Genomic DNA, 17,067 nt, shown 5'->3' with positions numbered 1-17,067 from the left:
TGACATATATATTCAGGCTGTGTGTGTGTGTTTTCAGAGGATGAATTGTGTGTGTGTGTGTGTGTGTTTTCAGAGGTGAAGTGTGTGTGTGTGTGTGTGTGTGCCAGGATTTGTTTAGATTCAGCTCTTGTACACACCTATTCCTTTAGTTCAATTGTCTCAGTCAAACCTTGGCAAAATCACTTCTCATACTTGCACTGTAATAGGCCAAGTCCACGTTGTGGATTTCAAATCTCAACAAGGCCATACATTATTTTCACCCAATCAAAACCTGTGAGATCATTAAGCTACATTACAAGCATAAGACTGTAAATATATTCCATTCTAGTCCATATCCACTAGTGCCTACTGCCTACTTAAGTCGTGTAGAAGGAACAACCGCAGGGGGCAGCACAGAGGCTTGTGCACAGCTAAAAAGATTGCCTTTGTTCCAGCTTCAGATAAAATTAGATATGTTTATAACTGATTGTTCCAGATACTCCTTTGCCATCGTGGGCATCAACATCACGGATCTGGCCTACTCTCTGCTGGTGAGCGGAGCCCTGAAGACCCACCTGTACAACGTAGCCCCGGAGATGCCCAGCCTCAGCCACTTCCAGCAGACCTTCTGTGAGTGGGAACCACTGTGCCCATAATGGCACCCTATTCCATATGTATTGTACTACTAAATGGTACTCTATTCCATATGTATCGTACTACTAAATGGCAACATATTCCCTATATAGTGTAAGACATTTGCCAAGAGTCCAATAGGGTGCCATTTCAGATGCAGTCTTTGTGTTAAATCTGCTAGCACGTGTGACGATATATTGATATAACTTGAGAACCGAACGGCGCACTTATACACTTTCAGTCATGCTTCTCACTAATCTCAATCAGCATGCCTTCAACTTGTCAGACAGAAAATGCTGTGAGAATTCCTACAGTATCTTTCCCTGAAATATTGTTTTATCGTAATATCATAGTAGTATCTTTCCCTGAAATATGATAACCCAAAACAAATGTTTTTTTCAATTTTGGTACAGTTATTGTAGTACTGTATGAAAATGTTATACTGTTGTCCCACCCTTACCTGCTAACCTACAGGTTTTCCGTTTTCTTCTGGTCCTCCTCTGTGATCCCAGCCGCTTTTCCCAGATCTGTTTGTGCTGTATAGCCAACTATGACCATAGGAATTGGCAAGACAACACAAACAGTTCTAGGACCAGGCTACTGTGGTTCTGTCCGGCTTATGTTCCACCCTCTCCTCTCACAGGTTACCTAATGCAGGAGTTCCATCGGTTCTGGATCGAGGAGGACCCCTGTGACATCATGGAGTTCAACCGTGTGCGTTCCAAGTTCCACCGGCGGGTGCTGCGGCAGCTCAAGAACCCCGACATGGCGCTGTGCCCCCACTTCGCCGCCTCCGACCTCCACCTGGTCAACCTGTAAATACACTCCCCCTGACTTCTAACCCCTGGCCCTATACCTCTAACCTCCTCAACCCCACCCCCGTCCTCCCAGCTACATCACGTCACTGCCAACTGCTCACCCCGCCAGCGCTCACACACATGCTCACACACACCCACCCCTCCACACCCTGCCTCTAACCCCCACAGCGACTTCAGAACCACCAGCACCACTAGATGACCATGGCGATTGTAGGGGTGCATGATGAGGCTGCACCACATAGTCATTCACTGACTCATTGTTATTCCTTGCTTTAATGATTTGTGATTGTACAACAACCATCCATTGCTGGTTATGTATTGCTATTATTATGCATTTTTAAAGAAATAGTTTACCCAAATTACAAAATGAATATGTACTTTGGGTGACCTATCCCTTTAATTGAATCATCATGAAACAAGTGCTTTGTTTTCTCCAGTCCGTTATCCCCTTGAATACATCTCATTGTGATGAATGTTCGGCTGTGACACCAAAAATATTTGAGTACATTTAAGGAGACAGTGCTTCCTCTTTACCATTAGACAGGGCAATAACAGTAGTCCTAAACTGTGCTGTCAGACTGTCAGAAGTCACAAACTGAAAAGGCTTCATAAGCTTCCTATGCTTATGTAGGGAATTGTACAAGAGCTATGTACTTATTCTATAGTTGGCTCTGTGTAGTGTAGTGTACTGCACTGTACTGTATAAGGAAGTCAAGAGTTACTGTCCAATCCTATGTTGCCTGCCGTATTTAAGTGGGGAAGCAGCAAGGCTTTGTGTTGCAATGTGCAGACAGACAATTCTGCAGACAGACAAATCGGTCGAGGAGGGGTATATGAAGGAAATGAAAGTAGGCTAATAAAAGAAGATTGCTATGATACATGAGCTGGAAAAAAGGGCATATGCACTATATAGGACTGGATTAATTTGCAGTCAAAATCAATCAAGAGATAGCAGACATTCATTCATCCAATTAAATCACTTGCAGCCATCATCTCAGCAAGGCAGTTTCTTTTCTGAATCATTTGTCCAATATTTATCAATTGTATTTAATCACATTTGAGGTCAAATGCATGACAAGAACACTTCACAAGAGCATAATTCTCATTGCCAAAATGTAGACTAATGTGGACAATTCACATTCATCAGAATAGCAGTTTGAAGAAATGGTAATTTATTTTATGAATGTTATTCAGCTATGTCCATGATTGTTTGATTTGTAAATCTTTATTCAACTATGTCCACGATTGTTTGATTTGTAAATATTTTTAGATATATTGAATGTGACACATTAAATGTTCACTGAATTAGTACATCAATTATTTACATTCCCCTCGACGTACATATGACTTTGGGTGTTTTCATACTTGGTCCCTTTCAGACAATTTGTGAACTCAGTGCGGCTTGCTTAATTTTTTTATGCAGTGTGAACACTCCAACGGAACTCAGACCCCTCAAAAGAGCCCTCGAAGTGAACCAAACTGAAACCATCTCGAGGGGTGGTCTGAGTTCAGGTTCCCTTGAATTCCGTGGTCCTGTTCCCTTTTTTAGGGCAATGTGAGTACAAAGCTCCACAGATTCACTTGTCATTATTCCCATACGACACACTAAACTACAGCAACACCGTTTCTTCTGCCATAACCCCTCGCATTGGTACCACAAAAGAGAGAAGATGATGATGTGCTGGGACGTATTCATTCCACTGATTCTGTTGCAAACGTTTCTAAAACGGAAGCAGACGGAATGAAAACGGAGAGGAACCTACCTGAATTTGTCCAATACAAAAATATGTTTTAGGTTGACTGTTTGGCTAATGATTACACCCCAGACTCACTGAAAATACGTGTGCTATTTTTGGATATTGATTAGTGATTGTCAAGGATGCACAGAAATTCCAAAATATGTGAGTTTTTAGTTCAGATTATTTGTTTGCAATATGTGATCTATAGGCTAAGCGAGCTTCATAAACTGTTTATTCAATTGTGCAGTATAAAACTACAATATGTAACTTTTTGGGCGACTTGACCAAATTCACATAGAAATGTGAGTTAAAGATGAATTCCCGTTGAAAGCAAGTCTACGAAGCTGTAGATCTGTTCTGAGTGCTGTTTCTATGCTACCCGTTCTGAAGTTCCGTTTTTGCATAGTTTACTTTCGGTTTTGTACACCAGCGATTTCTGCATAGTGCATCTTTAAATAGTGTGAAAAGACAACATATTTGGTGAAAATCACAACACGGAGTGCAAAATAAATTATATCTCTGAAAGGGCCAGTAGCCTACATTAGGTGTACAATTTTCAATTACAGCATTATTTAATCTGCAGATATTTGTCTGCTATTTATTCTGTTACCAATAGTAATTAAATGTTAATAGTATCCTCTGATTACAATTATATCTCATCTTTTAACTAAATGCAATTTATTAGCTACCAAAATGTAAGTAGGTATATCTAGCTGTCCGATAACACATGCTGATGGAATGGTTTGTCCTGCACTTTGTAAAAACCCAGAGTGAATTGAGGGAATGTTGGAAAAAGATATTGGTTCCTTTCTAAACATAGAAATGTGAATGCAAAGAGGACTTGAACCACAAAATGGGTGAAGTGAACTGGCAAAAGAGTTGAGTACTCATTCAAAGGCAAAGGCAGCATGAATACAAAGAAAATTGGGTTATTTAGCAAAAAAATTAATAACTTTAAAGAGGACTGAGATTAGTTTTTTTAAAGGACCATGTGAAAACACCCTTAGTTGTTACTGTAGGCTAATAATCTTGTTTGCAACAGTCCTGCCTGCGTTGTTGTTTTACTCACTATATGGCATAATCAATGAAGAGCGGGATCACAAGCGTTATTCCCCATAGAGCGAGCTGTGTCGAGTGACTGACTAAAGCTTACACCAATGCCTCCAAACTGAATTCACATTTTGCTGTGTTTCTTTTCTTACAGTGACTAATGTATATTACAGTGACTGGAATATTATTCCAGGTGTGCATGTTTTGTACTTTTCCATTCTACTTCTTTTGAACGAGGTAAAGACCACTCATTTCTAATGGTTAATTAAAGGGACATTTTACATAATACATGAACGTTTGTCAGATGTTTTCAGACCTCAACTACGTTGTGAGATGTAGTGAAATCAGACTACTTTTGGGGTCTGAAAACATCTGCCAAACTTTGATTTGAAAGTGTAATGCCCTTCTGAGATTTTTATGGTTCAGATAGTTCACTGCATGATATTATCAGCTAGGGCTTTCAGTGAACACCACAAACGTAATTACCATAGGCCTTCTTTAAAAAAAAATTGTCTTGTTGAAATGCCATGCTTGCACAGTTTCTTTATTTGGAATAGTATTTATGAACAGGTTTGTTACCTTTTAAGTGAATGTCAATGCTTGTGATCCGTAGTTTTGCAGCAGTTTGCTTCAGTGCATGTCAACGTGTGGTTTGTCTTGTTGCGCCTTTGCTCTTTCTTTCGCTTGATGGTCGTCAACAGTGCACTTTTGGAAATAAATACGATTTCATGTCACTCAAATACACTATAGTGCAACACTTATTTATTTGTGTTATTTGAGTGTATTTGGGCTTAATGCTCAATAAAGATATAGATGTTAGATACAATCTGCTGTACATACTGCTTGAAGAAATGCTACTAAAGAGATCATCTTAAGCAATATGCATGATCAAACCCACGATGTCGCTGCTCCTCCGGCATCTTGTACTGCTTCTGTTTAAGCCTAGATCATGAGAAGATACATTCTAGACAATTAGGAACTTATTTGTGCTTCAATTCTTTGTGCTGTGTAACAGTTACTTTTTGAGACCACAATAAAATATCAATGTAATTAAAGGATCAATGTATTTGTGTTTCCTCTGTGTCCGTATAGTATCATAATTGTGTTTGTGTGTGTGTGTTTAGGGGTATTGTCAATTAATCATTGACCAGGTCACCTTGTTATATCTATAATGGCCAGGTCAGATAAAGCCTCATCACCTCCTGTACTTTCCTTTTTCTTGTCCTTTCTCTTTATAATATGCAATTTGTGAAATGATTTATGATTGGTTATAAGACTTTTAACATAGGATTTTCCAACTAGCAACAGCTGCTGATTGGTCCAGGAAATAGCCTAGTGAAGTTTGAAAAAACAAAACTAGTTGAAAGGAATGGGAAAATGAAATTTACTGCAGCGGATTTAAGTATGTGGCTACAACTCAGTTATACATACAACCAGAGGCGATTTCAGCATGTAAATCATGGTGGGGGGAAAAAATAATAATTACATGGGATGCTTGCCAACAAAGCCACTGCACCACACAACACTAAACAATACATTAATTGCACTATAACGGTGACATATGGTGCCTACATAAAGCTGTCCTAACAGCAGTCCCAACATCTTACCACTGCTACACCTGGCTACCAGCGGAGCCTTGTCTGGCAGCGAAACAGTTCATTCAGCCTCATTTACTGCCTTTAAAAAAAACATAGCTGATATGGCTGACTTACTTAAACAAATGTGGTTTCTAATGTCAATTGAGATGTACAAACTATGGCATAAGGGGACGAGATGCGGATAAGAGGCAATCCATAATTTAGATTAAGACATTAATGAGCGAGCTAGGACGGACGTAGTCGATATAACTATTTGTTTTGCACTTTTGAAATGTACAGCGACAGAATTCAGAACATGGGCCATTCTTACAGTATACATATCTCCCTGGCATATTACATAATTTATGCAGCAGCATACAATACATTTTTGGACTCACCTTGTTGTGCTGTGCTCACTTGAACAGGAAGGTGACGCGGCGGTCCTTCGTGGGCAAATTTTGTCATCAAAGTCTAGCATTCTCTGGATTTATGGTGCTTTCACAACAGCTGGGAACTCGGAAAAATACAAGGTTGAATCATGATTCATCATCTTCAGGTTGTGGCTCTAGAAAGAGGCCGGATTTACAATTCTGAGTTGGATGACCATTCAAACGTGTTTCCCAGTCGGAGCTCGTTTATTCCTGACTTCCCAGTTGTCTTGAAATGACTGAGGTCAAGTTTTCGCAGTTCCGACTTAACAGTTGTTTTGAGCGCGGCACAAATCATGCTTCATTGACAGCATGGCCAATGTTGAATGTTTATCATTTTAAACTTGGAAAAGAGCCCATTAATCCTAGATTTGGGACCACACAGCCACTCCACTGAATAGCAGGCTAGTGATTGCTTTTCAATGCATGCAGTTAATGTTAGCCACTGTCACTGATTCCTTCCAAACCACTCATTGTTGAATTTGCGATTTCCAACTTGTTGTGTAATGTTTATGTCCAATGGCCGATGAGCACCTATGTGTTTTATCTATAATTTCTCTTCGTTATTTCTCTTCATATGACAAGAATTAAAAAGGATTTGTCAGTAGATTATCGACTTGATTCATGATCATGACTGCTACAGTAGCTAAGATTTTGAAAGAATGATGTTGACATGATCAGTCCAATCAAAGCTACTGTACATATAATGTGATTTGACGTTATTTTATCTGTGGCCAATTACCTTGAGCCTTCTTGGATGGGTACTTATAATGTAACTCTATGGCAGCACCCAAGGGGCTAGAATTGTCTAGCTCTACCCTTAGATTTGGCGGTGATGTAGTGTCCCCATGAGTGACAGAACACTGAGCCAATCATAGCACAACATATTTTCTGCTGGCTTGCACTACCACCAGAGAAAGCACTGAGCTAGGCTGAAACACCTGCATTTTGGAGCTGCCTTACTCAAGAAAGCAAAAAAGAGACCATGTTTGTATGCGACTTTATTAACTCAATGATATACAGTGGGGAGAACAAGTATTTGATACACTGCCGATTTTGCAGGTTTTCCTACTTACAAAGCATGTAGAGGTCTGTAATTTTTATCATAGGTACACTTCAACTGTGAGATACGGAATCTAAAACAAAAATCCAGAATATCACATTGTATGATTTTTAAGTAATTAATTTGCATTTTATTGCATGACATAAGTATTTGAATCAACCTACCAACCAGTAAGAATTCCGGCTCTCACAGACCTGTTAGTTTTTCTTTAAGAAGCCCTCCTGTTCTCCACTCATTACCTGTATTAACTGCACCTGTTTGAACTCGTTACCTGTATAAAAGACACCTGTCCACACGCTCAATCAAACAAGACTCCAACCTCTCCACAATGGCCAACCAGAGAGCTGTGTAAGGACATCAGGGATAAAATTGTAGACCTGCACAAGGCTGGGACGAGCTACAGGACAATAGGCAAGCAGCTTGGTGAGAAGGCAACAACTGTTGGCGCAATTATTAGAAAATGGAAGAAGTTCAAGATGACGGTCAATCACCCTCGGACTGGGGCTCCATGCAAGATATCACCTCGTGGGCATCAATGATCATGAGAAGGTGAGGGATCAGCCCAGAACTACACGGCAGGACCTGGTCAATGACCTGAAAGAGCTGGGACCACAGTCTCGAAGAAAACCATTAGTAACACACTACGCCGTCATGGATTAAAATCCTGCAGCGCACGCAAGGTCCCCTGCTCAAGCCAGCGCATGTCCAGGCCCGTCTGAAGTTTGCCAATGACCATCTGGATGATCCAGAGGAGGAATGGGAGAAGGTCATGTGGTCTGATGAGACAAAAATATAATTTTTGGTCTAAACTCCACTCGCTGTGTTTGGAGGAAGAAGAAGGATGAGTACAACCCCAAGAACCCATCCAACCGTGAAGCATGGAGGTGGAAACATCATTCTTTTGGGCTGCTTTTCTGCAAAGGGGACAGGACGACTGCCACGTATTGAGGGGAGGATGGATGGGGCCATGTATCGTGAAATCTTGGCCAACAACCTCCTTCCCTCAGTAAGAGCATTGAAGATGGGTCGTGGCTGGGTCTTCCAGCATGACAACGACCCGAAACACACAGCCAGGGCAACTAAGGAGTGGCTCCGTAAGAAGCATCGCAAGGTCCTGGAGTGGTCTAGCCAGTCTCCGACCTGAACCCAATAGAAAATCTTTGGAGGGAGCTGAAATTCCGTATTGCCCAGCGACAGCCCCGAAACCTGAAGGATCTGGAGAAGGTCTGTATGGAGGAGTGGGCCAAAATCCCTGCTGCAGTGTGTGCAAACCTGGTCAAGAACTACAGGAAATGTATGATCTCTGTAATTGCAACCAAAGGGTTTCTGTACCAAATATTAAGTTCTGCTTTTCTGATGTATCAAATACTTATGTCATGCAATAAAATGCAAAGGAATTACTTAAAAATCATACAATGTAATTTTCTGGATTTTTGTTTTAGATTCCGTCTCTCACAGTTGAAGTGTACCTATGATAAAAATTACAGACCTCTACATGCTTTGTAAGTAGGAAAACCTGCAAAATCGGCAGTGTATCAAATACTTGTTCTCCCCACTGTACATATTCTTTTTACATTGCTTGCAAACTGATATGTGACACGTATTAATGACAAAATAACATGCAAAACAGGCAACCCCCCCATCCATCAGATTCTGATTCTTCAAGGTGACCATAACAGGGAAAAGTGAGAAAATAATGGATGATATGATGTTTATGGACATTATTATCTAAATTAAGTTAAATGACAAATGTAAATTATATTTCATGATTGAACCCTCAAGTGTCAGAAGCCTTTAGTTTCCAGATGTTTGTGGCTGTCAGATATAATTGAAACATGTATTTGTTCAGTAAGTATAATAAGAAAGAAAGAGTCACACACTTTACTTTAAAAAACATTATGAACACCTGCCCCACAACTACAACAGTGACACAGATATTTCACTGGATGTATAAATGTGAAGCATCCACTTGGCGTTTTCACTCACTATCAAATATGGTAGGGAGAGGAAGCCCAGTGGCGGGCGATGGAAGGAGATGGTTTCTGGCTGACATTCTGCACATTTTCTCATCTATGAAACATCAAATAAAAGAACATATTATTGGTCACATACACATGGTTAGCAGATGTTACTGCGAGTGTAGTGAAATGCTTGTGCTTCTAGTTCCGACAGTCCAGCAATATCTAACAAGTAATCTAACAATTCCACAACAACTACCTAATACACACAAATCTAAGTAAAGAAATGGAATAAGAAAATATACATATAAATATATGGATGAGCAATGAACGAGCGGCATAGGCAAGATGCAATAGATGGTATAAAATACAGTATATTCATGTGAGATGAGTAATGCAAGATTTATAAACGATTTATTAAAGTAAAGTGGCATTATTAAAGTGACTAGTGGTCCATTTATTAAAGTGGCCAATGATTTCAAGTCTGTATGTAGGCAGCAGCCTCTCTGTGTTAGTGATGGCTGTTTAACAGTCTGATGGCCTTGAGATAGAAGCTGTTTTTCAGTCTCTCGGGCCCAGCTTTGATGCACCTGTACTGACCTCGCCTTCTGGATGGTAGCCGGGTGAACAGGCATTGGCTCGGGTGGTTGTTGTCCTTGATGATCTTTTTGGCCTTCCTGTGACATCGGGTGATGTAGATGTCCTGGAGGGTAGGTTGTTTGCCCCACGATGATGCATTGTGCAGACCGCACCACCCTCTGGAGAGCCCAGTGGTTGTGGGCGGTGCAGTTGCCGTACCAGGCGGTGATACAGCCCGACAGGATGCTCTCAATTGTAAACTGTAAAAGTTTGTGAGGGCTTTAGATGGAAAGCCACATTTCTTCAGCCTCCTGAGGTTCTTCACCACGCTGTCTGTGTGGGTGGACCATTTCAGTTTGTAAGTGATGTGTACGCCGAGGAACTTTCCACCTTCTCCACTGCTGTCCCTTCAATGTGGATAGGGGGTTGCTCCGTCTGCTGTTTCCTGAAGTCCACAATCATCTCCTTTGTTTTGTTGACGTTGAGTGAAAGGTTGTTTTCCTGACACCACACTCCGAGTGCCCTCGCCTCCTCCCTATAGGCTGTCTCGTCGTTGTTGGTAATCAAGCCTACTACTGTTGTGCCATCTGCAAACTTGGAGGCATGCATGGCCACGCAGTCGTGGGTGAACAGCGAGTACAGGAGGGGGCTGAGAACACACCCTTGGGGGCCCAGTGTTGAGGATCAGCGATGTGGAGATGTTGTTTCCTACCTTCACCACCTGGTGGCGGCCCGTCAGAAAGTCCAAGACCCAATTGTACAAGGCGGGGTTGAGACCCAGGACCTCAAGCTTAATGATGAGCTTGGAGGGTACTATGTTGTTGAATGCTGAGCTGTAGTAAATGAACAGCATTCTTTCATAACTATTCCTCTTGTCCAGATGGGATAGGGTAGTGTGTAGTGTGATGGCGATTGCATCGTCTGTGGACCTATTGGGGCGGTAAACAAATTGAAGTGGGTCTAGGGTGACAGGTAAGGTGGAGGTGATATGATATGATCCTTGATCTCAATGCAGTTTTCTGTTCACAAAACTACAATCTGTTATGAACAGAGTGGACTAAGTTTTGTAGACTTTACTCTTTGCCAAAGTTGTAAAAAATAGCATTGTTTAGAAGGAGTGCAAAGGCGAATTGAGTTATTGCACAGGCGCACTTCACAGAGTAGGTGTTCTCTAACGGAAATATGCAGATGTATGCTAAAACGGGCCAATAGGATCTTACTAGCTCATGCTTGGCTCTGCCCACCACCTTGCTTGTTCTGCCCACTATGACTAATTTGTTCCCCTTGGAAATGACAGGCTGTGGTCTATGTTGGTTTAGTTATAAAAATCTTTGCCTGCTCTTTCCATGACATAGACTGACCAGGTAAATCCAGGTAAAAGCTATGATCCCTTGTTGATGTCACCTGTTAAATTCACTTTTTTTTTCACCTTTATTTAACCAGGTATGCTAGTTGAGAACAAGTTCTCATTTACAACTGCGACCTGGCCAAGATAAAGCATAGCAGTGTGAACAGACAACAACACAGAGTTACACATGGAGTAAACTATAAACAAGTCAATAAAACAGTAGGGGGGAAAAATTAGTCTATATACATTGTGTGCAAAAGGCATGAGGAGGTAGGCAATAAATAGGCCATAGGAGCGAATATTTACAATTTAGCAGATTAACACTGTAGTGATAAATCATCAGATGATCATGTGCAAGTAGAGATACTGGTGTGCAAAAGAGCAGAAAAGTAAATAAATAAAAACAGTAWGGGGATGAGGTAGGTAAATTGGGTGGGCTGTTTACAGATGGACTATGTACAGCTGCAGCGATCGGTTAGCTGCTCAGATAGCAGATGTTTAAAGTTGGTGAGGGAAATAAAAGTCTCCAACTTCAGCGATTTTTTGCAATTCGTTCCAGTCACAGGCAGCAGAGAACTGGAAGGAAAGGCGGCCAAATGGCTTTTGGCTTTTGGGATGATCAGTGAGATATACCTGCTGGAGCGCGTGCTACGGGTGGGTGTTGTTTTCGTGACCAGTGAACTGAGATAAGGCGGAGTGATAAGGCTTTACCTAGCATGGACTTATAGATGACCTGGAGCCAGTGGGTCTGGCGACGAATATGTAGCGAGGGACAGCCGACTAGAGCATACAGGTCGCAGTGGTGGGTGGTATAAGGTGTTTTAGTAACAAAACGGATGGCACTATGATAAACTGCAACTAGTTTGCTGAGTAGAGTATTGGAAGCTATTTTGTAGATGACATCGCCGAAGTCGAGGATCGGTAGGATAGTCAGTTTTACTAGGTAATTTGGAAACGGCGTGAGTGAAGGTAGGCTTTGTTGCGAAATAGAAAGCCGATTCTTGATTTGATTTTGGATTGAGATGTTAATATGAGTCTGGAGGAGAGTTTACAGTCTAGCCAGACACCTAGGTATTATATACAGTGGGGAGAACAAGATTTGATACACTGCCGATTTTGCAGGTTTTCCTACTTACAAAGCATTAGAGGTCTGTAATTTATCATAGTACACTTCAACTGTGAGAGACGGAATCTAAAACAAAAATCCAGAAAATCACATTGTATGATTTTTAAATAATAATTTGCATTTATTGCATGACATAAGTATTGATCACTACCAACCAGTAAGAATTCCGGCTCTCACAGACCTGTTAGTTTTTCTTTAAGAAGCCCTCCTGTTCCCACTCATACCTGTATTAACTGCACCTTTTGAACTCGTTACCTGTATAAAAGACATCCTTCCACACACTCAATCAAACAGATTCCAACCTCTCCACAATGCCAAGACCAGAGAGCTGTGTAAGGACATCAGGATAAATGTAGACCTGCACAAGGCTGGATGGGCTACAGGACAATAGGCAAGCAGCTTGGTGAGAAGGAAACAACTGTTGGCGCAATATTAGAAAAGGAAGAAGTTCAAGATGACGTCAATCACCCTCGGTCTGGGCTCCATGCAAGATTCACCTCGTGGGCATCAATGATCATGAGAAGGTGAGGGATCCAGCCCAGAACTACACGGCAGACCTGGTCAATGACCTGAAGAGAGCTGGGACCACAGTCTCAAGAAAACCATAGAACACACTACGCCGTCATGGATTAAAATCCTGCAGCGCACGCAAGGCCCCCTGCTTAAGCCAGTGCATGTCCAGGCCTGTCTAAGTTTGCCAATGACCATCTGAATGATCCAGAGGAGGAAGGGAGAAGGTCATGTGTCTGATGAGAACAAAAATAGAGCTTTTTGTCTAACTCCACTCGCCGTGTTTTGGAGAAGAAAGAATATGAGTACAACCCAAGAACACCATCCCAACCGTGAAGCATGGAGGTGGAAACATCATTCTTGGGATGCTTTTCTGCAAAGGGGACAGGATGACTGCACCGTATTGAGGGAGGATGGATGGCCATGTATCGCAGATCTTGGCCAACAACCTCCTTCCCTCAGTAAGAGCATTGAAGATGGGTCGTGGCTGGTCTTCCAGCATGACAACGACACGAAGCACACAGCCATGGCAACTAAGGAGTGCTCCGTAAGAAAGCATCTCAAGTCCTGGAGTGGCCTAGCCAGTCTCCAGACCTGAACCCAATAGAAAATCTTTGGAGGGAGCTGAAAGTCCGTATTGCCCACGACAGCCCCGAAACCTGAAGGATCTGGAGAAATCTGTAGGAGGAGTGGGCCAAAATCCCTGCTGCAGTGTGTGCAAACCTAGTCAAGAACTACAGGAAACGTATGATCTCTGTAATGCAAACAAAGGTTTCTTACCAAATATTAAGTTCTGCTTTCTGATGTATCAAATACTTATGTCATGCAATAAAATGCAAATTAATTACTTAAAATCATACAATGTGATTTTCTGGATTTTGTTTTAGATTCCGTCTCTCATAGTTGAAGTGTACCTATGATAAAAATACAGACCTCTACATGCTTTGTAAGTAGGAAAACCTGCAAAATCGGCAGTGTATCAAATACTTGTTCTCCCCACTGTATGTCCACATATTCTAGGTCGGAACGTCCAGGGTGGTGATGCTAGTCGGCGGGCGTGCAGGCAGCGAACGGTTGAAAACATGCATTTGGTTTCTAGCGTTAAGAGCAGTTGGAGGCCACGGAAGGAGTGTTGTATGGCTTGAAGCTCGTTTGGAGGTTAGATAGCACAGTGTTTCAAGGAAGGGCCAGAAGTATACAGAATGGTGTCGTCTGCGTAGAGGTGGATCAGGGAATCGCCCGCAGCAAGAGCAACATCATTGATATATACAGAGAAAAGAGTCGGCCCGAGAATTGAACCCTGTGGTACCCCCATAGAGACTGCCAGAGGACTGGACAACATGCCCTCTGATTTGACACACTGAACTCTGTCTGCAAAGTAGTTGGTGAACCAGGCAAGGCAGTCATCAGAAAAACCGAGGCTACTGAGTCTGCCGATAAGAATATGGTGATTGACAGAGTCGAAAGCCTTGGCCAGGTCGATGAAGACGGCTGCACAGTACTGTCTTTTATCGATGGCAGTTATGAAATCATTTAGTACCTTGAGTGTGGCTGAGGTGCACCCGTGACCGGCTCGGAAACCGGATTGCACAGCGAAGAAGGTACGGTGGGATTCGAGATGGTCAGTGATCTGTTTATTAACTTGACTTTCGATGACCTTAGATAAGCAGGGCAGGATGGATATAGGTCTGTAACAGTTTGGGTCCAGGGTGTCTCCCCCTTTGAAGAGGTGGATGACCGCGGCAGCTTTCCAATCCTTGGGGATCTCAGACGATATGAAAGAGAGATTGAACAGCCTGGTAATAGGGGTTGCGACAATGGCGGCGGATAGTTTCAGAAATAGAGGGTCTAGATTGTCAAGCCCAGCTGATTTGTATGGGTCCAGGTTTTGCAGCTCTTTCAGAACATCTGCTATCTGGATTTGGGTAAAGGAGAAGCTGGGGAGGCTTGGGCGAGTAGCTGTGGGGGGAGGGGGCGGAGCTGTTGGCCGAGGTTGGAGTAGCCAGGTGGAAGGCATGGCCAGCCGTTGAGAAATGCTTGTTGAAGTTTTCGATTATCATGGATTTATCGGTGGTGACCGTGTTACCTAGCCTCAGTGCAGTGGGCAGCTGGGAGGAGGTGCTCTTATTCTCCATGGACTTTACAGTGTCCCAGAACTTTTTGGAGTTAGAGCTACAGGATGCAAATATCTGCTTGAAAAAGCTAGCCTTTGCTTTCCTGACTGACTGCGTGTATGAAGGGGAGGAGACAGATTAAAGAGAGATTTTTAAGCTTGATACAATTGAGATATTGATTGTGTAGTGCCATTGTTACATCTTCTCCTGTTCCTCCCCTCCGGTGTACGACGTCACCAGAATACTAACCACCGGTCCTGGGATTCATCATTACGCGCACCTGTTAATCATTATGATTCACACCTGGACTTCAATATCTTCATCCTTTCCTCCCCTTTATATGTCAATCCCTTATGTTTTCTCACCCGTTGGTATTGTTCTTGTTTACCAGCGTGTAGCCTTATTGAATTGTCTCATTACTGGTTTTATTAAACGTTTCACATGCTTCCCGACTCACAGCTCTGTTGTTACAGCCATTCAGAGGGTGTATGTGTAAGAGTGCAATAGTCTGGCCTCTAATCAATCCACGCGGTGAGTCCAGATAAACGTTTAGAATTATTTGCTTTAATTCCACCCATTCACATGAAGTGTAGCAGTCTTTTCTATTCTTCCTTTATAATTATAGAACGTTTCACATAACAATGTTCATCCACTAGGAGTAGTGGTATAGAGTCGAGAGTCAACACACCAAAACAAAAGCAACAGTATGGTGCCCCAATAGTCAAACTGATAACACTCAATGAAAATAATAAAGAGCAGTGGACTGATTTCTCCAACCATCAATCAGCATTAAACACTCAAAGAAACAGTTTCTCAAAACCACATTTAGTATTCAACCAGGCACGGCAAAGTATTTCTCACACTCAGTAACCCTCAATAACCAATACAAAAATAGTTTGACACTAACGTTAGTTGATGAAATGTCCTAAAAGTCAACCAAACCATGACCTTGTAGATAATTAACCTTTGATTATCAGATCCTGAAAGTCACAAATTTGTCAAAATAAAATAAAGTAGATTTTGTTTCAACTTAGTCCCGTTTATCTAAATATACCAGTGACTCCAGGGCTAAACTTTCTTCAATGACAATGTCCTTTCAGCTCCCTTCATGGAACTTCTTTCTCGGTATGAGAGAATAATGTTATTTTAGAGTCACGCTGAAGTCTCAAGTCTGCTTCTCTCATATCCATTACCAAACTAATGATCTTCCACTAGAATGAGTAAGTAATCTGCTTCTATAGTCAGAGCTAGCGATATGCTCCAGCTCATGAGTTTCCAGAGTAGCTGTATTTGCTAAATTTCTGTCTGCTACTGTGGCTAATTGTTGTTGTTGCCAACTTCACGCCGTCGCTGTCCGTTCACACTTCTACTATACCGTTCTATGAATGACGATAAGTCTAAATCCAATAGTGACCGTCCACTTTCCTCGAGCTTTCCTCGAGCTGCAACTTCCCGCGCTATTCAGTGTCCCGATCCTCCGATCCCCTGCTGATGCTAATTCGCTGGGTTTTTCACACGTGTGTATCAAGAATGGTCCACCACCTAAATGACATCCAGTCAACTTGACACACCTGTGGAAAGCATTGGAGTCAACATGGGCCAGCATCCCTGTGGAATGCTTTGTAGACACCTTGTAGAGTCCCTGCCCCGACGTATTGAGACTGTTCTGAGGGTAAAAGGGGGTGCAACTCAATATTAGGAAAGTGTTCCAAATGTTTTGTACAATCAGTGTTTATGCTCACAAAAATGTACTGGGAAAACATGAGGACCTCAGGAGGCTGAAGAAATTCGGCTTGTCACCAAAAGCACTCACAAACTTCTACAGATGCACAATCGAGAGCATCCTGGCGGGCTGTATCACCGCCTGGTACGGCAACTGCTCCGCCCACAACCGTAAGGCTCTCCAGAGGGTAGTGAGGTCTGCAGAACGCATACACCAGGGGCAAAACTCTGCCTCCAGGACACCTACACCACCGATGTCCAGGAAGGCCATAAAGATCATCAGGACAACAACCACCCAAGCCACTGCCTGTTCACCCCGCTATCATCCAGAAGGCGAGGTCAGTACAGGTGCATCAAAGCAGGGACCGAGGAGACTGAAAAACAGCTTCTATCTCAAGGCCATCAGACTGTTAAACAGCCACA

General features: G+C 42.4%; 1 protein-coding gene and 1 long non-coding RNA gene across 2 annotated transcripts in view; one reads left to right on the top strand and one right to left on the bottom strand.

Annotated features, from left to right (window-relative positions):
- LOC111950744 (ELMO domain-containing protein 1) overlaps positions 1 to 5,277 on the top strand; it is a 31,635-nt gene extending 26,358 nt beyond the window's left edge. Inside the window, exons 13-14 of the mRNA XM_023968602.2 lie at positions 476 to 609; positions 1,256 to 5,277. Coding sequence (XP_023824370.1) covers positions 476 to 609; positions 1,256 to 1,431 — 310 coding nt within the window. The 3' untranslated portion in view covers positions 1,432 to 5,277. The remainder of the gene's footprint in view (positions 1 to 475; positions 610 to 1,255) is intronic.
- LOC139022878 (uncharacterized) overlaps positions 1 to 14,316 on the bottom strand; it is a 40,246-nt gene extending 25,930 nt beyond the window's left edge. Inside the window, exon 1 of the long non-coding RNA XR_011473945.1 lies at positions 14,079 to 14,316. This is a non-coding gene — a long non-coding RNA (uncharacterized lncRNA). The remainder of the gene's footprint in view (positions 1 to 14,078) is intronic.
- Between the last annotated feature and the right edge of the window lie 2,751 nt (positions 14,317 to 17,067).

Source organism: Salvelinus sp. IW2-2015, linkage group LG23 (assembly GCF_002910315.2).
Source record: "Salvelinus sp. IW2-2015 linkage group LG23, ASM291031v2, whole genome shotgun sequence".
NCBI lineage: Eukaryota > Metazoa > Chordata > Actinopteri > Salmoniformes > Salmonidae > Salvelinus > Salvelinus sp. IW2-2015.
The sequence above is the reverse complement of the archived record's forward strand: the minus strand, read 5'-3'. Positions and strand labels throughout refer to the sequence as shown.